At 39.2% G+C, this 23293-nt stretch overlaps 1 protein-coding gene across 2 annotated transcripts in view; it reads right to left on the reverse strand.

Annotated features, from left to right (window-relative positions):
• VAV3 (vav guanine nucleotide exchange factor 3) overlaps positions 1-23293 on the reverse strand; it is a 329840-nt gene that overhangs the window by 182002 nt on the left and 124545 nt on the right. For both annotated transcript variants that reach the window (XM_019746514.2, XM_019746513.2), the window contains exon 3: positions 1183-1241. In XM_019746514.2, coding sequence (XP_019602073.2) covers positions 1183-1241 — 59 coding nt within the window. The remainder of the gene's footprint in view (positions 1-1182; positions 1242-23293) is intronic.

Raw genomic sequence — 23293 nt, forward strand, 5'->3', positions numbered from 1 at the left:
TTAAAAAGAAATTTAGGCATACTTTATTATGCTCTTATAACAATACAAATCCACTGTAGAAAATTTTGAAAATATAGATAAGAATAATTAAAAAGGAAAAAATTATTCTGATGTGTATCTTTTTTTAATCAAAAACATATAAATACTCAAATACAAAATCATGGTATTTCAAAATCTGCTGCTTAGATATAACAACATAAGATAAATACTGATATGAAAAAATAATCATGTACTGAAGATCAAGTTACAAGGTGTTGAACATTTATCCAGCCTACATTCTACTTCCGTGGAAAGAGGCCAAAGTCATGGTCCATTTCCAAGGAAGGATCTGCAGGGATGTCCTCCTTGAGGTCACTGTACTTTGTACCCAGGGACTGGGCTGCCCAGCACTACAGATCTCCTGTAACATGTGCTTGGATCCTCTCCCTTAGAATCTGAATGTGAGCTGAGCACGGAAGAAGGAAGCAACACAGGAAGAGACACAGGGCAGAGCCTCATATTGGCAGGAGTTGAAGTATGGAGCCCTCAGAAAAAGAGGTGAAAAACGAAATCTATTCCATTTCCATACAGGCTGGCTATGTTGCTACTGAAACTACTTTTCTTTCTTTCTAATGTTACTAATATAAAACTTTCTATCTGATCTAACTCAAGTATGTAGTTTTTTCAACAAACAAAGTCCAACATGATACACACATCTACATTTCCATGCTTACTAACTGCATAATCCTCCATTGCCTGGAGATAGCATACTTAATTTAACCAATTCACTTCCAAGTTTTTCATTTAGTACCAAACCCTCAATACACATCCTTATACACATATTTTATATTTGTCGGGTTATTTCTTAAACTCCTAAAAGTTGTAAGTTATTGTTATGGTCTAAAGGAAATGAATCTACCACAATGTCTTTTTAAAAATGTATTTCCTTAAGCATTTGTGTCTGTCTTCATGAATCACATGTATAGAAATGTTGGAGGAAGTTAAAAAACAAACAAAAAGAAAGAACCATATCCAGTGACGGTCACCAGTACATTGAGAACAATGTTTAGCCCACGTGTCTTATTCAACTCTATGAATTAAATCTTTACTTGCTCAGTAAGTTTCAAATACATACTAGGCACTTATATACCATTCTATAAGTAATCATTACATCGAACAGGAACCACAGAGAAACAGACTTACCTGATTCCTGTGGCCAACGCTATAGGTGTGCGAGAAAGCCGTGACAATGTTTCTATAACCTGAGAAAAGAGGGAAGTGTTAATTGGACATGTATTTCATCAAAGACAAGATTTTCCCCCCAAAATAGCAGTTTATCATCTAATATTAACAATGGCAACATAAATGTAAATTTGCAGATGCCAAAGAGGTAAAGAATGGGAAGAGCTGTGACTGGAAAGTATAAACACCTGGGTTATAATTTTGTCCCTTTCTTCAACTTTCTGACTCAAAGATTACTCATCTGGTTTGCAGTTTCCAGGAAAACAAGGAGTTAGACTGAAGGTCTTGCATCTCTACCATTACAGAATCTGAAAACTCCAGTAAAGCTGCACTGTCCAAAACGGTAGGCACTCGCTACATGAGGCTGTTTAAATTTAAGATAATTAAAATTTCAAAAACAAAAAATTAAGTCCCTTAGTTGAACCGGCCTCATTTCCAGTGCGCAATAGCCACAGGTGGCTAGCAGGTACTGTATTAGCCTCCACAGACATCAAACATTGCCATCATCACAGAAAGTTCTATTGGACAGCACTGCTGTACACCAAAGTCATTCAGAACGTGGGCCCTTAAACTGGACCACATGAGTTCAAACCCTGGCTTTACCATTTATTAGCAATATAACCTTGGGCAAACTACTTAACTTCTCTGGGCTTCAGTTTTTTCATCTGGATACTGCCTATAACCATTCAATTGTTACTAATCATTAGATTATTATAAGGATTAAGAAGGCAATACACACAAAATACTTAAATGGCAGGTATAATTTATAATTGCATTAATAAATTGAAAGAAAATTTACTTATTCTAATTCTGTTTTTAGGAAAAAAAATAAGTTTCCTAAGTGACCATGGATTATCTGTATCTCTTTCAAAGATATCTTATGAAGATCTTCAGTACCTAACCCTAAATGCACCCAGCCCTAGCAATTTCACCCTCCCTTCCCAGTTTTATACCTAAGATCATCTTTCAAAGACTCACTGAGGAAATCAGGAGCTAAAATGCATTTTCCCATAAAGCCCATTTCTGTAATAACACTTGTAGATATAATTTTTTCTCTCAAATTTAAAAACATAAAGAGGTTCTACTATAAGGCCTATTCAGAATGAGGGGAAAAAAGAAGGCAAAATTCTCTCTCTCTCTCTCTCTCTCTCTCTCTCTCTCTCTCTCTCTCTCTCTGAGTTAAAGTAATCTTGTATTTCCGCAGTTCAAAGACAGAAATAAAAGTAAGGTCCCCAGTACTGCACAGACGTCTCATAAGGGAATTAGCCACACATATACTTATCTCTTACCTACTTCAGGGGGTTGTACATTGTGTGGTTAGAAACTCAAAGCTCTAGAGTAAGAAATCCTGGATGAGTCCAGTTTCCAGCTAAGCTCACCTTTATCAGCCTCTAGAAAATGTGGGTAATAACAACTCATTACCTGCCTCATGGAGTTACTGCAAAAACTAAAGGAGGCGATGCCCATCAAATGCTGAACTCAATAAATGTAAACATTTATTATTACATAAAAGAAATTTCTTATTGCATACAAATAAACTTGAATTGAAAGCCTTTATGCAATTTCTTCCTGGTATAACCTTGTTGAACATTGGATAGGAAAGCAACACACAACCACTTGGATAAATCAATGTGGATTAATTTCCCATAACAAAGATAAAGCATCATCAGGAATCTATAAATCCAGAAGATCACCAATGAACAAATAATAAATATATTAAAATAAACTGATTCAAGATAAAAATTATCACTTGCTAAAATTCCAAAATTATTCATTATTGAGTGAAAAGTCCAGTTTTTGAAAGGTTCTAGAATAATCTGTGGAGTAACATTTAGACTCATGAATTCACCATATTGTTGGATTTTAACAGGAGCCTTATGCTGATTTAAAGCAGGGGGTGAAATATACCTCTGATTCTAGTTTACACTGTGATCCCAGCAGAGTCACTGCTCAGTAACAAGAAAAAAAGCAGTAGCATTGCTATGTATTTCGCTATGGCTATTATTTAATAGAAATGTATTTTCTTACTTGGAGAGATTTTCTATAATAACTATCACGCATCTACAAGAATGCATTTTCTGTTCCTTTTGCTACCAATAACCAGAACTATACCTGCCCCCGCCCAACCCTGCAAGGACCACAGTTTGATTTTTTCATATATTGTCCACCAGAGGGAGCTAGAAGATAGTATTATATTACTTTCCTCATGCATGGAATGAGTATAAACTACTAATACAAACATTTCTGAAAATCAACAAGCTGAAACCAACTCGTTATTTACTTAAAAGGATTATTTATTACTATTCAGTAATAGAAGAATAATAAAGATATAAATTCAGTGGATGAGAAGAATGGAAGCACGTCTTAGAGTGAATCTCTCTGAGGGCGATCACTCAGTTTGATGTCTACTTATTGTACATGGAGTCCATCCATTAGCTCTATGTTTAGCCAAAGCAAATAAAGACTGTTTAGTTATTGTTGTGTTTTTAGAACAGTGTGTATTCTGTAAAGGTGGAATGTATCCAGAGTTGGAACAGACAAGTACACAAATTAATGCCAGGTCCTCAAGTCTTCTATGTGGAGATGGGGCCTGCCAGTAGAAACATCCATTCAGGAATATTTACCAAAAAAAAAATATATATATATATATATCCCAAAGACAGCAAGACACTATTTCTTCCTGAAATGTATTAATTTCTAAATCATTACCCCTAAATTATATTAAATTATAACATTAACTTTCAGAAGGCGGGGGTAGGTATCTAGTCAGAATATTTGCAAGTTAATAGGCCAACAACCAACTACTAACCCACATCATGGATTTCCTTTCTTTACCTACATCTATCCCTTCTTTGATAAGAATAGCGGCGTTTCTAACAAAATGGAAATAATTCTGGATAATATAAATAAGAGTTACTGTGGGAGGACGGTGGGAGAGGTGGGAGGGTCTTCTGTATGTCTGCTTTAGGAAGGTGAATTATTAGATCCCAGAATCTATAAAGGATCATTGAGAAAGTTTAAGAAGAAAGATAGCAGGGTGAAAACTGCATTTTTAGAAGATCATTCAGCAAAGTGAAGGACAGACTGGGGTAGGAGAATGTGGGGGTACAGACAAGGGACCAGGAGACTGGCCAGAGGGTGTTCTCAATTGCCCAGGTGAGAAATACGAAGTCTGAACTAGGACAGCAGCAGCATTTCTATGGGAAAGACTCTTAGAGGGCACGACTACTTCAAAAGTTACTGCCATTGCTCTTCAAAAATTGTACATGAATCTGTACACCCCTGAAGTGTGTAAGAACATAAGAAGGCATTATAATGACCTGCTTCTTTGTCTAGCTTTCCCATCCCACAATGGAAAATACCTTAAGAGCAGGGAAATCAAATTGCTTTTTCACGGTTCTACTCCCATCACCCAGCTCACAGCCAGGCTCATAACAACCACTTGACATAAAAATAGTTGTTGCTCAAACAAACGGATGACTAATAACTCACCCTGCAAAACTGCTGTGAGGATTAGGAATAATACGTGTAAAGATATGTAAAGAGCTTAGCCTGGCACGAGTGGGGAATGAATGAATAATTGAAGGAGGGGCCCATTATAAAAATTAAATATTAACTATGAGAAAGTGTCACCTATCTTCTCAAATCTAAAGATAACATACATAGTGGCAAGCCCCCTCCACCAAATCTTTTCACCCTAATGATGATTTTTATTTAGTTTGAGTTCTTTGTTTTATTTTTACAAAGAATAATCTTATTTATCCCTATTAGTTTAAAAACTGTGAAATGAGTTTTCAAAAATAGAACGGCAACAGTGTACACCAATAATGCTACCCATTTTACCTATTCCTTCACAAGACCTTCTGGCAAATTCTCACCCTCAGCTTCTCTAGCACATTCCTGCTGTTGATATAATTTGTAATTAAAACAAGTCACCCCCTGCAGAGGCAGTGTGTTATAACCACTCCTAGGGTTGTGGTGAAGGGAGCCGTGGCCAGAGAAAGTAACGGGAGGGAACCATGGGGGTCAGCACACAGCAAAAGGGCTAATTCGTTGTGGATTAATCGCCTTGAGTTCTCTAGTCTGATGCTTTACCTGACCCAGTGGAATGGGTATTATGGAGACTCTTGAACAGGGAGCTGGATTCAGCAGGAATTCCTGGGAAAGTGAGCCTTCCGGGGAGCTGGGCTCTGTGAGGGCAACCAGGTGGCTGCAGGCTTGAGCCCCAAGTGCAAGACAAGCTTAGCACTTCCAGACAGTCCCCAGCACTGAAGCACCACAGCACCAATGATGGGACCATCGAGCAGCTGGCGCTCAGCCAGGAATGCTGCACCCCGGTCCCTACAGGCTCCGAGCAGGTGTCCTGTGCGGCTGTGCAGGAAAAGCCCAGGCCCCAGAAAATATCAGTGGGAGTGTGGGTCTGGGGGGTTCTGGGCCGAGTAATTCAGACAGAAGGATAGGTCCGCGGACTAGGTCAGGTACGGCCCAGAGACCCCGTACTACCCCATGCACCCGGACTCCAGATTCTAAGGATGGGGCCTAATTCTAAACTGGACCAGATGGTGAGTTTCAGACGGACAATACATTTCACCTTAACTCTCCTAGGAAATCAACAGAAGTCCTTATCTTAATTTTCTTTGCAATTCTAATAGCACACAGTAAATTACCCCATTATGATACACTGTAGCTTTGTGTCATTTCTAGCAACACACTGCAGATAGCTCCTAAAACATCTGGTTGCTGCTTTGAATACTGGGGGATGGCTGAAAAACATCCTTCTCGCCTCCTCTGTGGGCAAAGCAAAGCAGGCGAGCCAGAGATGATGAATAAAACATTATTTCCATGTCAAAAAGATTATGAACCATGGGAAACAAATTTGCATTGTTCAAAGAGTATCAACAGAGGTTAAAAGGATCCAAATTATTGTTTGTGCAGGCCCTGGTAATGATCATAAATGCAAAAATTATCCTACACTAATTTTTCTGAGACTTCAAAATAAAGCTCTCCTGAGAACAATAAACTCCCTTTAGCAAAATTATACACTAGACTGGTTAGGAGGGAAGCTGAAGACTCAGATTTTCTGGGTTCAGATCCCAGCTCCACCTCACTAGCAGGGTGACCATGGGAGTTCAGTAGGTGCTCTGCGCCTTAGTTCCCCTACCAATAAAATTAAGACAAAATCATCGCCTATCACACAAATTTATTATAAAGACGAAATGAGGCGAGATAGCTAGATATTAAATGCCGATAGAAGAATGTCTCATTCTTCTGCTCTTTCCTAATGCCATCACTGTCACCATCATCACCATCATCATCATCATCATCATCATCATCGTAGTAAGCTTTGGTTTTTGCAAAGCATTTCCGAAAATAAAATGTGATGTCTACCTTAAGTTATCACCGGAAACCAAAGAAAGCTTTCCAACGGCTGTGCATACATACAATAACATAGGGTATACCTCTGTTTGAGTACACAACAGCCAGTGTTTGCTCCTAGCTGCAAACAGTTGCTAAGCTTATATAATTACAGCACTATGTTAAAAAAATATATAAAGACTGTGGATGGTAAACCTTTTTTATTTATTCATTTTCTGCTTCCATGTAATTATGTTTAATCCCAATATTCAAATGAAAAAATAAATCCCGGTCGTACAAAAGTATCTCTAAGAGCCCCAAAATAATTGCATTTGACCTTGCTAAAGTGAATATTAGTAAAAAACCTAAATAACGCAAAATGAGGACCAGAATCACTTATAGCTCGGATAGATTTAAAAGAGCTCTAAGAAGTGCCAGTATAAAGGGATGGGCTCAGAGAACATCTCCGCACAATTTAATCACCTCCACACCTCGCTGTCCCAAATAAATTTGAAAACCTATGTAATTAGAGTTTGTCCTGTAATCACAATTTGAAGACGTCTCTTAGCTGAACCCTCACCCCCCCGCCCCCCCCCACCATGTCGCCACCCCTTCTAACTCCACCCTACACACAAATGGTAGCGCCCCCACCACAGAGTATTCAGCAGTTCTTAATTATTTAAAGCCACACAGATCCTGTATGATGAAAGCTCTTGGTCCTTTCCTCCGGAAAAAAAATATATGTATTATGTGTATACAAATACACACATACATAAATATACACAAATCTGCATCTCATCTCAAGAAATCGAGGCACCTCTTAAAGGCCATTCATGGATTTCCCAGATTCTCACCCAATGTCCCCCTCTGCCTATAAGAAAACCAAGGCCCAGAAAGATTAACTCACTTGCCCAAGGTCAAAGACCTGATAATAGCAGACCTGGTCCCAGGACCTAGGTCCCTTCTCTTCTGTCTATTCTACCACCCTGTCTCTAAATCTCCTGCATTTCCTCAGTGAACGTCTACTGAGCACTCACGATGGGCTAGATACACCTGACACACCCCGCCTGGGGGCGGGGGGACAGGGGTAACAAAATGGAGATTATATACTTCCTACTCTCAGAAAACCTGCCATCTATTGGTAAAGACCATCGGGTGGTCGGTAAAAACACACCTAGTGCGTCACAGTACATCTGCAGCCTGGAGGAGAGAGCAAGGCCACTGTCCCCTTCAGCCTGAAAGCTAGAGCAAGAGAAGCCCAAAAGGCTTTTTAGAAGATGTGACCTTGGGCTGATCTTGAAGGGCAAGCGGGAATTTCCCAGAGTCTTTATTTGTCTGCAGAGGACTAATGGGCAAGAATTACCACCCTCCGGCCCCACCCCCTGCATCTTTACAATATACTGCATATTCCAATGAGAACACTTTCTTTCTCTAAGCAGATTCACCTGCACTTTTCTGAGAAGCTTTTTGTAGTTGCTATTTCCTGAATAATATTTTTCTTATTTGCTTTACAGTGGACATTTTTCAAGTTCTGAGAAACAAGGTCATTATGCAAGTTTTTTCTAAACCAAACAGGCATGCACTTATTTCATGAAGTATTTCCACACCATTCGGGTCTTGCCATCTCTGGGCTCCTGGCTCCTGCACTCTGCCTCCGAAAACCTCAACCTGCATCTTTCCTTCAAACCTGCTTCTCCTAATTCCCCCCTCCACCCTCACTCTCACTGGTCTGCACCTCACGAGACACTGGGGAACCTGTGTAGGCTGGTACTTTTCCTTCACTCCCCAGGTGGACATCCTATCAATTCATCCTTTTAAATCTCTCTCATATCCAATGCCTCTCTTCCTGTGTCTCTGCCTTTGTTCAGACCCTCTATTTCTTGCCTCAGTTATTGGAACAGATTTCCAATCTGTCTCCACACCTTCAATTTCACTGCCTTCACAGCTATCCTTTACGTGGCTACCATAGAGGCTGCATGACATTTCAAAACTGTCATTCTGACCACACCATCACTGCCACCACTCCCACTTTTAAATACCTAAATGTTACCCCTCGTGCAGAGATCAAATTATCTAGCAGTGCATGCAAGAGTCTTCCATTCATCTGATCTGCTCCCCCATCCCCTTCTACACTTACTTGGCTTACTCTCCCCAATTTCCCCTGTGTAGCCCTCACCAACCACTTTGCCTGCTGTGCTGCAGACAGATTCCAAACCATACATATACAGTCTAACAGAGCATAAAATTCACATTGCTATAATTCAGAGATGGTTTCAAAATAACACTTTCACAGTAACTAAAGAGCAGGCAGAAGCAAGAAAACGGGTACCAGCAATGCTAATTTTCTCACACCAAGTAAAAGGGTTTGTAAGTAACTCCCCTTACACACTGTTTTAACCATCCCCTGGGTCCGAATACCGAAGCAAGCGAAACCCAGAATTCATCAGTGCAGAGTTAGCTGTCTAGCAACATAATTCTTTAGTTAGACGTCAGAATGAACACAACCACTCCCTGCATCTCCCAAATTTACACTGCTCTGTTTGAGTATGTTGAACTTAGTAGGCAAATAATAAAGAATTCAATGGTGTGTGCACAACTGTAAAAGAAATCTTTCATTTTGAAAATGTAATCATATTTGCAAATCAATCCTTGCCTTTACACAGAGAACAGAGACATAATCTACAAAGATTACATGGCAATTTTAATACGTTCAATACCAAAAATTGGAATTTTACTGTGGACCCTGAAGATAGACAGATTACTCACGATTACTCACTGGACCGTGACAGTAACGACTCTAGCACAACGGCTGAGGTTGTGGCAGTGTCATTACGATCTCATGGGGAACCCAACGTGGCTTTCACACACAACTCACTTGAAACAGACATGCCCGAGGTGTTAGTACTGGGCTAGAGAAGGGTGGTTTATGTGATCTGAAATAGACTGGGAGAGTTCTATGAGACTTAAGGGACTTGGAAAATATAACGAATGTTCAAAGCCGCCCACAAAGCACACAGCTGGTTCAAAGTCAACACATTTCCCAAACCCAGCTTGCCTTCAAAGTCACACACGTGACTGGCCAAGAGCTCTCTGATTGCTGCATGCTGCTCATATGGCTATTCCCACTTTAAAGGATGAAATCACAGACTACAAGAACCGAAAGGCAATGCAAGAGTGACGGGATCCCACCGTGGAGAAGAACACATCCCTTTTTTGCCAGCCTGGAGACAGCCCATCTTCAGTCCCAGCCCCAGGATGACTCACAGAGAATGATGAGGTGTCTGCAAGTTATTCTCATATTTCAACTCACCTAACAGAGATTACACCTTTGCCTACAGGACTAGGAGAATAAAATGACAGGCCTTCGACATCTCTTTCATCTGGGGGCTTGGTAACCTTGGTCATTTCACACAGCTTGCAAATGCTCATTTCCACAAGTGCTTGAACAATTGAAAAGCAGGTACATTGATTATTATGTAAGAAACAGAGTTTCTAGACTACGGCTGGACAATAGAAATATGTGAGCCACATAGAAAATTCTGAAATCCTAAGGAGCCACATAGGAAAATAAATAAATAAAAAGAAAGAAGTGAAATTAATTTTAATCATAGACCTTATTTAATTCAGCATGTCTATAATATTTCAATAAGTAACCAAGATACAAATCAAGACATTGAACATCTTCAAAATCTGGTGTGTACTTTACAGGAACAGCTCATAACATTCAGCCTAGGCAAATTTCGAGGGCTCAGTAGCCACACATGGTTACTGGCAGCCACAGTGCACAGCACAAGTCCAGACAAAACCCTTCAGAGTACTCAAAATATGAAAGGGGGTGGGGGGAGGACATAGATCCATACTGAAGAAAAGATTGGGCCCAAAACATACAGAATTGGCAATACTGAACACCAATAGAGTTACCCATTTTAACTATTCTCTTCATGAGACCTTCTGGCAAATTCTCACCCTCTGCTTCTCTAACACATTAGTGCTGTTGAGAAACAAGGGAACAACTGAGTGGCATGCACAATGGGAGCAAATATTTGGAGATGAGGATCTTGGGTTCGCAAGGGGGGAGTGTGAAATAGGGTTGCAGAGCTAAGCTGGAGGCAGGCGGCTTTAAATGCTAGGCTCAGAAGGCTGGCCTTTATTGTTGATAATACGGGGAGCCAGTAAAGGTGTTTGAGCTGGAGAATGAAGTGTCAAAAAGCAGTATGTTAAGAGGTGGCTGCACAAGACAGTTCAGAGAAAGGAGCCTGAACCCAGGAAGTTGTTTTAACAATAGCCTAGCTCTGCACTGGTTACAGAGTGAACGTGGGAGATGGCAAAGGAAATGGATATGGCAAGCACTACGAGAAAGGGTCAACCCAACCTGTGCACGAATGGATGCACCAAAGCCCAGAGGAGCAGGTCTAGCTTAAGCAAATTTTAGGAACTCTGATCTGACCGTAGTTCACCATGACGCAGAGGATGTATCAGACAGGCATTATTTAGGAATGCAATTCTGTTCCAGTGGGGACCAAAGACAGCTCTGGTTGACGATGGTTGAAATAGCTGACCCAGAACTGTCAAGAATCTCGGAGATCCATGTTACCAGGATATCTCACATCACAGTTCCTGACCTGAACCTGTGTCACGCTGGACCCACAAATCCGGGGCTGGCCCAGAAGGAGCCTGGTCTCCTATAAGGGATTCGTAATTATTTGTGGTGTGTGTGTGTGTGTGTATGTGTGTGTGTGTCACCACACATGGACCAGCACTGATAAAATATGTTTTTATGGAAATTCATTCCACTCATAGTTTCTTCCTTCATCTTGCTTTTCTACTTTTCAGCCTTTGCTGAGGATCAGGCATCATCATGATGCATTAAGTTTTCCTTTCTACCTAAATTATATTGGATCTAATCAGCTTTCTAAAATCCACTTGCATTATGATTTAAGAAAAAAGCTAAAGGTTAACTTTTATTTTTATTATTGAATTTTATTTTTAGATTCCTTCTCTCTTTCAAGGGTTTACTGATGTTCTCTTTAGGAGTAACTTTAGTTGAATGACTTAAATAGCTATTTTTGAAGCAGTATAATAATATCTGCTGCTTTAGAACTCTGTTACCTGTGGCCTTTACGTTCTGAAAGGGACTTCTACCTTTAGAGGCCCAGGATACTTCTTTTTCGGGAACCTGGGTGATTTGCAGTGAGTACTTTTTAGTCATTTGCTCCTCTGAATGCATGTGTTTAATCCAGGCCAACATGAATATCCCCTAGGGTCTAGTATTTACCAAGAGTTGGCACAGAGAGAATAATCCTCTCAAAGGCTGTAGAAATATAGCTCAGTCCTGATGGGCAAGGCGACACCAGTCAGTGTGTGATGTTCTATGCTCGGTCTCAGTATTTTTCTCTGACAGTCTTTCATCTGATATTTTCTTTCACCTTAACCTCAGATGAAGTATGTCACCTGGGAGAATGGGCACAGTTTCCTTACAAGACAAAAAGAGAAGGGTAAAAAGAGCCACTAAAAGTTCAAAATTCTTTCATTAGCCACCTCTTTAGAAGCTGGTTCTCAGATACTCTTTCCAGCCAGCCTTTGGAAACAGACTGAGACGTGGACTATAGCAGACACACACTGCCTAGCAGCTGGACAGTGCTTGCCTTCATCTGCCAAAGTGATCTGCCTCCTGGCAGTCTCCAGGAATAGAAAAAGAACTCCTGAATGAGAAAATATTTGTATACAATGAAATTACCAAGATAACTCATGTCTAAATAATTCAGTAAATGATATCCTTTAAACCCTTGCCATGATGGCGTCCTTCACTGAGGTATGTCAAAAGCCCCATGACACCTTAAGTAATAAAATTCCTTGAACAGAGAAAATCAGGCTGTATCTGCCTTATATTGGCTTCTGTGCAACGGTAAACTGTGGTCTAATAATAATATGATGTTTCCGTTTTGATACTGGTGTGTTTTCTTTTCATTATCTTCGGTCTTAAGCACCCCCAACAAATGAATACCCTGTCAAAATGTGGCATATTTAAGAGGTTTTAAACTCTAGATGATCTTTTGAGGTTATTTTTCCAGAAATCACCTGGTAACCCCTTGGATTGAGAGGATAAGCCCCTGCTGTGACAGCACAGACTCAGCATTTGTATCTAGTTATAATTTACTTAATAAATATTTATTGAGCATCTGCATAGGGCCTAAGTTCCACTAAGTGTCAGGAATAAAAAGAACCATAACATACAGTCCCTTCCTTAAAGAGGTCCCGATAATGTGGAAAAGAGAGAGATGCATAAACAAAACCCAGCGATCAAATGTGAGGTGCTATGAACAGGGCACTCACGGCGCTCCAACAAGTACAAGAGCCAAGACCACCTGGGTCAATGGGTCAGGGCTGGTTTTCCAGGGAGTTAGACGGGAATAAAGATGTTAAGGATGATGAGAGATGTATTACATGGACAACAGCAGCGAATGGCATTCAAGACGGAAAAACAGCAGAGATACAACGGAGCACAGCACTTAAAAAAAAAGGTGTTATGTGTCCATAACACCATAGTGTCTGGGTTGGGGTAAAAGTGAGTGAAAAATAAGAGAGGAAATACCGAGTTAAAAAAATTTCAAACCTTTGTTTTTACATAGAGCAGCAGTTCCCAAACCTTTACCTGTATCAGTCTCACCTGGAGGACTTGCTAAAACACAGACTACTGGGCCTCACCTCCAGAGTGTCCCATTCAGCGGGCCTAGGGTGGGGCCCCAAAATCTGCATTTCTAACAAGTACCCAGACGCTGCTGATGCTGTTGGTGTGGGGGTCAGACTTTGAGAACCACTGACACAGAGAGAGATAAGTGCAAAAGCATCATTTTAAAATGTATTCCCTTTTAGCTTTCCCGTAAATATTAATCTAGATACCTTCTTGATGAAAAATAATGAAAAGCAACTACATGCAAGTCCAGTTGATGTAAATAGTCTTGTGGAAGTAACACAAACTAACAAAGGAAAATTCTAAGGAATGCATTCGTAAGCACTGACTCTAATTCCACCTGCTAAAAGTTAGGTTGAGAAGGTCTCTTGCCTTCCCACTGCTCTATACACAGGAAGACGGCCTGTGTAGAAATAGGAAGGGGTACTCTCAGACCTAGTTACTGCCCCAAGGTAGCCTTCTGCTCCCACACTTTCCCTCCCAATCCCCAACCCAATGGCTGCCTGTGTGTCCAATACACAGGATAGTCAAGGAAATACGGTGTTTCCCTGAAAAGAAGACTTAGCCAGACAATCAGCTCTAATGCGTCTTTTGGAGCAAAAATTGATATAAGACCCAGTATTATATATTATATTATATTATATTATATTATATTATATTATATTATATTATATTATATTATATTATACCCAGACTTATTTTTCTATAATAAACACATAGTAAAATAAGAGTGGGTCTTACATTAATTTTTGTTCCAAAAGACACATTAGAGCTGATTGTCTGGCCAGGTCTTATTTTCGGGGAAACACAGCACACTGGACTCACAACAGTGGCTATCTAGGAAGTGAAATTGCTATGGAATTTCAGTTTTGTTTTTATTTATTTCTGTATTGGTTAAAATTTTATTAATAGGTGTGCCTAAACTTTTACTCAGAAAAGGACTTTTTTAAATGCAAAGATGCTTTCAGAATTGTACAACAAACAGAAATGGTTATCAAACTTTTTCTTTATTGCTCTGTGGAGCCAGCCTTTGGTACAAACAAAATATTATCAGAAGCCCAAAACTTAAAATTGATGAAAGCAGATCAGATCAGGATAAAGTGATAATGCAGAGGTAAGAGACTCAAAAATCTTTGAGGAATAACAACCTTACTGTTTCTCAAGATAATTACAGTACTTTGACACAGTACTTTTTATTTACTTATGTAAGTTCTGAATTTTACTTTGTCATATTTGTACCTTATACAATCTATTGGCATACGTTGAAAAAAAATTAATTAATGGCGAGAAATTTCCTGATTTAAAATCAGTTTCTTTATTTGCCTTGTCTGTTTTTGGTGTTCACTCATCAAGAAAAGAAAAAGTCAGGTTCTGTCAAACTGCAAAAAACACCTAAAGTTGAAGTAATACAAATATATAACTTCCAAAGTTCTCCATTTAATTTTTTCATATCCAAATGTGTCAGAATGGGAACTAAATGTAAGCCAAGTCACACAAAACATAAATGGTCGGGGAAGATTGTCTGGCCTAAATAGAAACTAATATGTAAATTCATATAGTAACTTACTTTCCACGAATAATGACTTCTTACTATTTTCAGCCCTTAAAGGTAAAAACATACTTTGGAATATTTGGCACAATTTTTCTTGCTGTGAAAATACTAGTATTTCTAATTTGAATCCTACATAATAAAGCATGAAGAAGAGTCCTAACCACCCATTGTATTTTTTCTTCAAATGAGGTTTCACTCATTCTAACACTTAGAGTAAACCTGATGTAACCACAAAGCTCATGATACACAGTGGAATTTATCTTCTAATGCTTATCATCCTCGTCCAAAAAAGAACTGAAACTCTTGGTTTCTAGGTGTCAAAACGATCACTTCAAATCAGAGTATCTTTCCAAGGAAGATAATGTCAGTGCAAATGCTAACGCATTTTTCTTGATCCTTTTTTGAATATTTTATTTCAAATAGATATTTGAAAGGGAAGGGCTAGAAGCTATAGCAACTGTCTTTCCATTGCAGTTAGACTCAATGTCTAGAACTTAAATCTGCTGCTTCTCTCCCTATGTCATGGAGGCTGGTATCCCTATGCTAAAAGCCAATCGGATTCATCTTCTGCTCTTATAGACTGACACAGCGCTTTTGAAGAGACTCACACGAGGCTTGATTATGTAGAACCAATTTGATTCCACATAATACCCGGCTCCTCGATGGGATGAGCCGGAAGGGAGGGCAGGATCATTATGGCCCGAGGTCCATTACGTATAGTTAATCCCTGTGAAGGGCGCCCCCTACTGTTGCCCAGTGTACAACTGGCATGACAGCCTAGCCCCACTATTCTTCATACTCCTACCTAAGTTCTGCAAATGCCTGAGACCAAAATGATGCTAGCCTTGTAAATCCTCAGCCTTTTGACCTTGCCTTGAAGAAGCATTAAATGTAACCCAACTTTAAAGAAACGTTTCTTCAAAAGCAACAGAAGATGCGTGTAGGATTTTCTTTTTCCTCTTTTGTAGTGATTGTGGCAATATATTCCAGGGTCCAGGTCCAGGATCAGTGGGAAGAGAAACTGAGCAATATTACTGTTCCCCCATTGTACATTTACTAATAAGGAGCAAGTGTTGGGATTTAATAATTTACAGAAATACAGTGCTCTGATGACCAGGCAAGACGTAATTTTGGCTATTTTCACACCCTTGAATGAAGATGATTGATTTCAGAATCCAAATGCTTGTTTAGAAAATGCTCTCAACAAACATATTTAATTAGGTCTCAAAATAGATACTTTACACAATGTCCTGGGAGGCTTAGCTGACATAGGATTTCTTAAAGTGTTAATGCTGAAATGTCCATTTTTAATAGAAATATGGAACACCTATGGGTTAAGTAATGTTAATACTTAGAAAATGCCCATGAACAAGGGCTATCCTTGAACACAGGAATAACAAATATGAATGACAAGAACATACAAGGCCTTAGAAAGTGCTTTCAATGAGAAGTGATTAGAAAAGACAAGACAAAAGCAGTGAGTGTGCATAAAGTAGCAAAATTCCAAACAACCATATCCTTTTTCAAATTGATTTTAACATGCTAAACATTTTCTTACAATACAATATTTTTGTTGGTATGTATTTTTTCATGACTACTGGAAAAAAATTATACTAAGTGTAAAAACTAAGAAATAGTCTGTCACTTAAATTGGAAATCATTTTTGGCCCTGGCTCTCAAACCTCACAGTAAGGACTCTTCATCATCTAAATCCCCATTAATGACCAACTGCCCCCAAAAGTCATCCTCAATTTCAAAACACTATGACATAGGACATGAGAGACTCTAGATGGGTTCCAGTCTCAGATGTGGCCCCAATGACCCAAAGCAGATTTTTGTTTTTCCAATTTAAAATTATTTTTTAGGACTACACTTTCAGATTCACAGTATTCTGCAGAATGAGACGCTACAATACATAAAATCAATACCCTATTGTTGAATATATAAGGTTTTCCCCAAGTTATCACAATTACAAACAATGATAAGAATTATCTTTGTATCTAAATATTTTTCCACGTGTCTACTTATTTCCTGACGGTAAGGTCCAAAAAGTGAAGTTTCTGGGCCAAAGGGTATGAACATTTTTAAAGTTCATTTGTATACAGCTAAACTGTGGAAGTCATTTTTTATACCTTCCGTACAAATAAGGTCTTCCAAACTGCTCATAGGCTAAGTGGCACTTGCCCAGTGGGAAGGGGACTGTATTATCAGATTGTGCCTCTGATCCTTATGAAGTATTCTGAGGTGCCCTTGTGATTTTTCTCCCCCTTAAAGCAATTCTTGTTATTCTTGGCAACTGAAAAATAAGCAAAACCTTATAGTTCCTTTCTTAGAACGATTTTTTGAAGGTTTCCTTTGTCCACTGTCAATTCAGCAATGTCTTGGCGTTATTATCATTAGACACAACCCAAAGGTCTGGGAAATCAACTCCCAAGTCGATTTACCTAACTCCCAGAGTTACCTAACTCCCAAGGAAAAGACGAATGCAGAGTGAATAAAATATTTAACACATCCAACGAGGGAGATCACATTTCTCGGGAGAAAAGAGGCCTGCTGCATCAGCACCAGGTTTTCAGTCCCTGGATAGTGGCTCCATGTGGCACAGGCAGTATCTGGAGTCTGGGGTCCTTCCTACATCTTTAATTTATAGTCAATCACAAATATTTTATGAGCATTTGCAATGTGTAAGACCACGTTCTAAAGATTATGAAGAAAAAAACATCTGTAATCCAAGGAGCTTATAAATTAGAGAAGAGGGTCAGAATGATACATTCAAAATGCATTTAAAAGGGGGAGAAGCTAGTTCCACATTCCAAAACCATACCAGAAAATTCAGTACCCAATGGCACTAGACTGATGCAATTAGCGCAGATTACAATCCATTTTTATAGACAAACCTCATTTTATCCCATACCTTAGAATATCAAATTTGCACTCAGGTTACAGTTCTTTCCCAAATAACCCAAACACTCTGAAATTGAGAATCATAGAAATAATTTAGAAAGCATCTTTTTATTTTTGTACATGAAAGCAAAGAAGACTACTTATAAAGTTTTTAAAGATTTGAATCTCCCAGAGGAACACGGCTAGAAAGGTTCCAAGAACAGTCAAGCTACAGTAGCATAATTTATTGCTACTAGAAAAAGACATGTTGTAGTAAAAACAACACATTTTCAATTACAAAATGTTTCTGGGAGTTTATATTTTCATGAAAGCCATATTTTCTGAAACAATTACTCCGCTTTTAGCAAACATTTTGCCACACAAGAAAAAGTTGATAAAATCCTGCTGAGAGGGCAAACCCTAGAGACACTTGGACTCCAACAGGAGCTGCCTGGCCTGTGATTCTCAATCCAAGCTCCAGCTTTTGGGAGTCTGGGAACAGTCACCAAGGTGTGGGTGTCAGTCAGACATTCCTGCTCTTATTGGGCAGTTCCCTCTTTTTATCAGTATACTACCTACACCTTCAGAGCCTCAGAAGACCACTAGGTGAGGAGAACGGTGGAGAAACACACAGAAAGGGGTGGCAGGAGCTGTATGTCTTCTTCTGAGCCAGAAGAGAATAAAGGTCTTACATAGGGGACAGAGCAAGTGAGACTTTCCAGTCACACTTTCAATGTCACATACTCTATTTTCATCTATTAGTAAAGAAATTATGATGTTTTTTAATATTGATATAACCAAAAGAAATTTTACTATTTCATGAAAATAATCTCATTTGAATGTTGCTGTAATCATTATATTTACATGACAAGACTAAATTGTTTTTCTTATGATTTGGGCTATTTGAGTTAGTAAATCAATGGGGTATTTTTCCTCTCAGTGCTCCGGTTGAATAATTTTATCTTTCTATCCAAACATAATCACCAAATAGGTAATCATGTTCCAGCAAGGCTCCAAACACATTTTTTCCATTCATCCAGGATGTCCTGAGATCATCCCACCACAAACAGTAAGAAGACAGCAGTAAAATGGTGAAAAACAGGAACATTAAGCAACAGGCCCAGACGTCAGAGAACGAAAATGAACAATGAGGAAAAGGCAGCACGGAGAACCACTGAGACAAAAGAAAATTAAAAGGAAAAGATGTAAAAAGTCAAAAACTCATTTTAAGAAACAGGAAATCAGAGATTAAGGGATAGTATTCTCAAAACAGTCTTTTCATTTCAGGAACATGTGTCTAGTTCAACTTTTAAAAGTCCTGGCCTCACTCATGAATGTGTTCCGAATTAACAGACAAACGTAATTTTCTTCTAAGGCACGGAAAGCCATATAGAGAAGCTGAAAGAAATCAAATGGACAAGGTTTGGGTTTTTTTTTTTTCCTTTTGTAAATCTCACAGCATGCTCAGGAAATAAGGTCTTAATCATTCTTAAACTGTTCAGAAGGGAAACAAATATGTTGAGAGCATCATATCAAGAGATGCCCCAAACTCGTTCCATACCTTGTACACACAGATGACCTAGACAAAATACAGTGAGCCTGAAAACCAGGTCTGCACAGGATGTGATACTGACAAAGATTACTGCTCTGCACAAATGAAGAAGTGAGCCGACATTTTATTTAAAACTAGGATGACATTTTGGGAAAGCCTCACCTGGAAAGGCAAACCAGAGAAAAAAAATCTGGCCAGGTATAAATACAAGATACACGAATATGAACTTAATTACTTCCTCACCTCAAACCAGAGAAATTCTAGGTTATTAAAGATTTTTTTCAAATAATTGCAAAAACTGCAATTACTTTAAAAGAAAGATTTTTCAAAAATGTTTATCATGAGCTTTAAAAAAAATCTCATGATGGGGAGAAATCATAATGGAACATTTCAACAGATTGGAATTCACAAAAATGCAAAACTATTATATAGCAAAATAATTACAAACAAAAGCAAACATATTAAAGACAAAGGGTTAATGCTTTTAATATCCAAGCACCTCTTAGAAATCAATATGAAAATTGCTAACAACCATAGAGAAAAAGGGAAAAGGACAAATCTAAGGACAAGAAATATGAATGGCTGGTTACATACTATGAATCAGGACCCCTCAGAGAAATGCCTTTGGACTTCTAAAAGGGATTCCTAAGTAACAAGAATAACTCATAGATTAGATAATATGGGCTGAAATTTTGTTCTGTTTCGTTTTAAAATATTTCCAGTTTCAACAAGCAGTCATAAGCTCACCTTATTTTCTATGAGTGGAGAAATCAACCAAGCAGTGCTTTGCATCAAAACATGTGCCATTACGGAAGCCATTACTACTTTCTGCCAAACTGGACATTTTGATGTGTTTGGGGGGGAAGTAATAATGGCTTCTACAATGGCAAGCACAAAATTAAACAAAATCACATTTTCTTAGAATATGAAGTTTAAAAATAAATATTAAAATAGTATCATTAACAAAAGTTCGGAGGGAAGAACAGCACTAGACTTTCCAGCTAGGGAGTTACTTGAGCATAACAGCTGAATACATTAAATTACAATTCTGTCAGATGCTGCTAGCAAAGATGACACTCTTGTGCAAAGAAGGGATCCGTGCACAATGAGTAACACTCCCAATGGAGACATACTTCAAAGAAATATGTAAAGTGAGGAATCCTATAATAGACCCAAGGAAAAATATCCTAACTCCTATGTATGTCACGCGTATATCCCTTTTTATTCCCTAGAAAAACCTAATAATTGTTGTGCTTTTGCCTTATTTCTTACACTGGTTTCCCAGGAGCAGGAATAGTGGAAGTTCACTCTATACACCTAGTCAATGTGATATGTGAGCAACAGTGGTTCAGGTCACGTACAAAGGGCTGTTTTGAATGGACTCCCAGCATTAAATTCCATATGGAGAAGAATGAGCATAGAGCTCAGAAGCCCAACCAAGGATTGGTCAGAACTGTTCAATCAGGTTCCTTTCCTCCAATACCATTAAAAATACATAAAACGAACTAGAAATCTACATCCAAGGTTATATATTTCCCATTCAATTAATCATCAACCAAAACCTGTTATGGGTCTAACACCATAAAGAAGATAAACAAACCATGTTTCCCCAAAAATAAGACCTAACTGGAAAATAAGCCCTAGCATGATTTTTCAGGATGACATCCCTTGAACACAAGCCCTAAGCGTCTTTCGGAGCAAAAATTAATATAGGACCCGGTCTTATCTTCGGGAAATACAGTAATTATATGTCATGGTTCTTCCTCTTAAGGACTTGGCGGGGGGAAGGCCAAGGAGGGATGTAAGAACGTAGGAATTAAAAACACTTGATGAACTTTGAATAATAAGTACCAAAGAAAGAAAGATCCAAAAGGTGGTCTGGAATATCATGGGACTTCTCCTACATTGAAAAGGAGAGACAAACTACACTCAAGAAAAGACAGAATTCAGATATTAATGAACAGGGATCATACACTAGGCAGGAGACAGCAGAAGCAAAAACACTTCTTCCTCAATACTCTCTTTCATCAGCCACTAATGGTATCCAAATTCTCAATGACCCAAATTGGCATATTATTTACTAAAGGTCACTGACTTCGGAATCAGCCAAGGGTTAACCATAATAATTTTAAGCAATGTAGAGGCATGATGAAAACTGCTTACGGAAGAGTACTTTGACAGAAATTTGCAGGATGGATCCAAGAAAAGAAACTGGTGTTGCAGAGACAACAGAAAGAGATGATTGAGAAAATGCAACCTCAAGGTCTTAAAGACCCAGACCGGGGTTATGCCCCCAGTTATAAAGTGGTAGACCTGAGCCTGATTTAGGTCCAATTGGGGCTAATTGATTCCAAAGATAAGAGAGAATGCCAACGTTTCTAGCCCAAGGGAATGGAAAACATCTCAGTTTTCTTATTATAAAAATGAAGAGAAACCTCACACTAGAAGATAAATGACAATTACACATGATTTGATATTGCAGTGTCTGTCATTCTCTTTGGCTACTGTGTATCTGACTCACCTTCCTATGTTTGGAGAATGCCTGTTAGGAGAAAGAGCCCACCTTCTCCTCTAAAAATAAAAATGGCCCATACTCACACCGGAGCCTCCACTCCAGCTATGGTCTGGACTCACGACCTCATTTCAGACACATCATCAGATACACCAGCCCCTGACTTTCATTTGGAAGTTTGTAAAATGAACAGGCATGGCATGTAGATACACTATCATGGCAACTGGTGGCAGCATCTAAATCAGGGTTCCAGCAGCAGCAGCAGGAGTTCAGGACAAATATCAAGTGGCAAGGACAGTGCCCCTGGCCAACTCTCTACATCAAACGAGCTCAACGGTATGGTTTTAGGCGCCATTCCTGGCTGCCTGGTTCAAGGTCCCACAGACATTCTGTGAGCCACTCTCTGTGTTCTCAGTTATTTCCTTTTCCATTGAAATCAGCCAGCGTCTGTTTCTGTGGCTTACAACTAAGAATCCTGATTGACAGGGATGCTAATGAAAATAGCTTGTAAAACAGTACCAAAGTGCTTCTTTTAAGATGAGCAATTTGGAATGAAATGCAAGCACTGTCTATCAATAATCAGGGCACTATTTGTTTAGGATACAGCTTGCCTAGGAGCAATGCCTCCCGGTCTCTTCCATGGGCACACAGGCACTTATTTCGTTGCCTTCCAGAGGCACTGTGATGTATTATCAAAAAGAACACGGGCTTTAGAATTTGATGAACGTATGCATGAATAATGACTTGAAAATTTAGTGCTTGTGTGACTTTGGGCAAGTTGACTTACTTCTCTGAATCTGTTTTCTCACATACAAAACTGAAATAACCATGTGGTCACTGGGATTAAATGAGATAGTTGAACCAGAGCGCTCATCTAGTGCCAAGGACATGGCGGTGCTCAGTCAAATAATTGACTTATACTGGCCACATGGAGTCTTTCCCACTTTCACAACCTTGTCCTGACCTGGCTTATAAAATCTCATCTCTACCCCCCCGATTCTGCAAATCTTATAAAATCGGTCGCTCAGGAGCTCCGCTCCAATGCTCACTGGGCCTACCTGGAGGTGCTCTTTGATATTTAGGCTTAATGCTTTTTTCTTTTGACTCATTTACTTTTGCCTGCTTTGAGTCATAAACACTTCAACCCGGTAGCTCAAGTTTTTAAAGTAACATATTCTCAATATAAATAATTGGGAACATACAGAAAAGTGGACAAAAGAAGAAATACCGTGACACTTTTAGAGAATGTATTCCAACCCTCTTATTTTCCAAATGACCTACAGCACAGAGAGGTGTAGGAATGGTGCCAGGATCACACAGAGCTGATATTTCAACACACCTGTACTGAGCACCCATAGGTGTCAGCATCACTGAACGGGAGCCAAGCCCAGTCTTCCGCTTGGTCTCCTGACTCTACTGCAGTACACACCCCACTACACATCCAGAGACTGAAGTTCTGCCCTCACACCACACCCCCACAGCAATGTTCCTTCAATAACAGCTGGGTTCTGAACAGCGTGTCAGATT

Source organism: Rhinolophus sinicus, linkage group LG14 (assembly GCF_036562045.2).
Source record: "Rhinolophus sinicus isolate RSC01 linkage group LG14, ASM3656204v1, whole genome shotgun sequence".
NCBI classification, from domain to species: domain Eukaryota; kingdom Metazoa; phylum Chordata; class Mammalia; order Chiroptera; family Rhinolophidae; genus Rhinolophus; species Rhinolophus sinicus.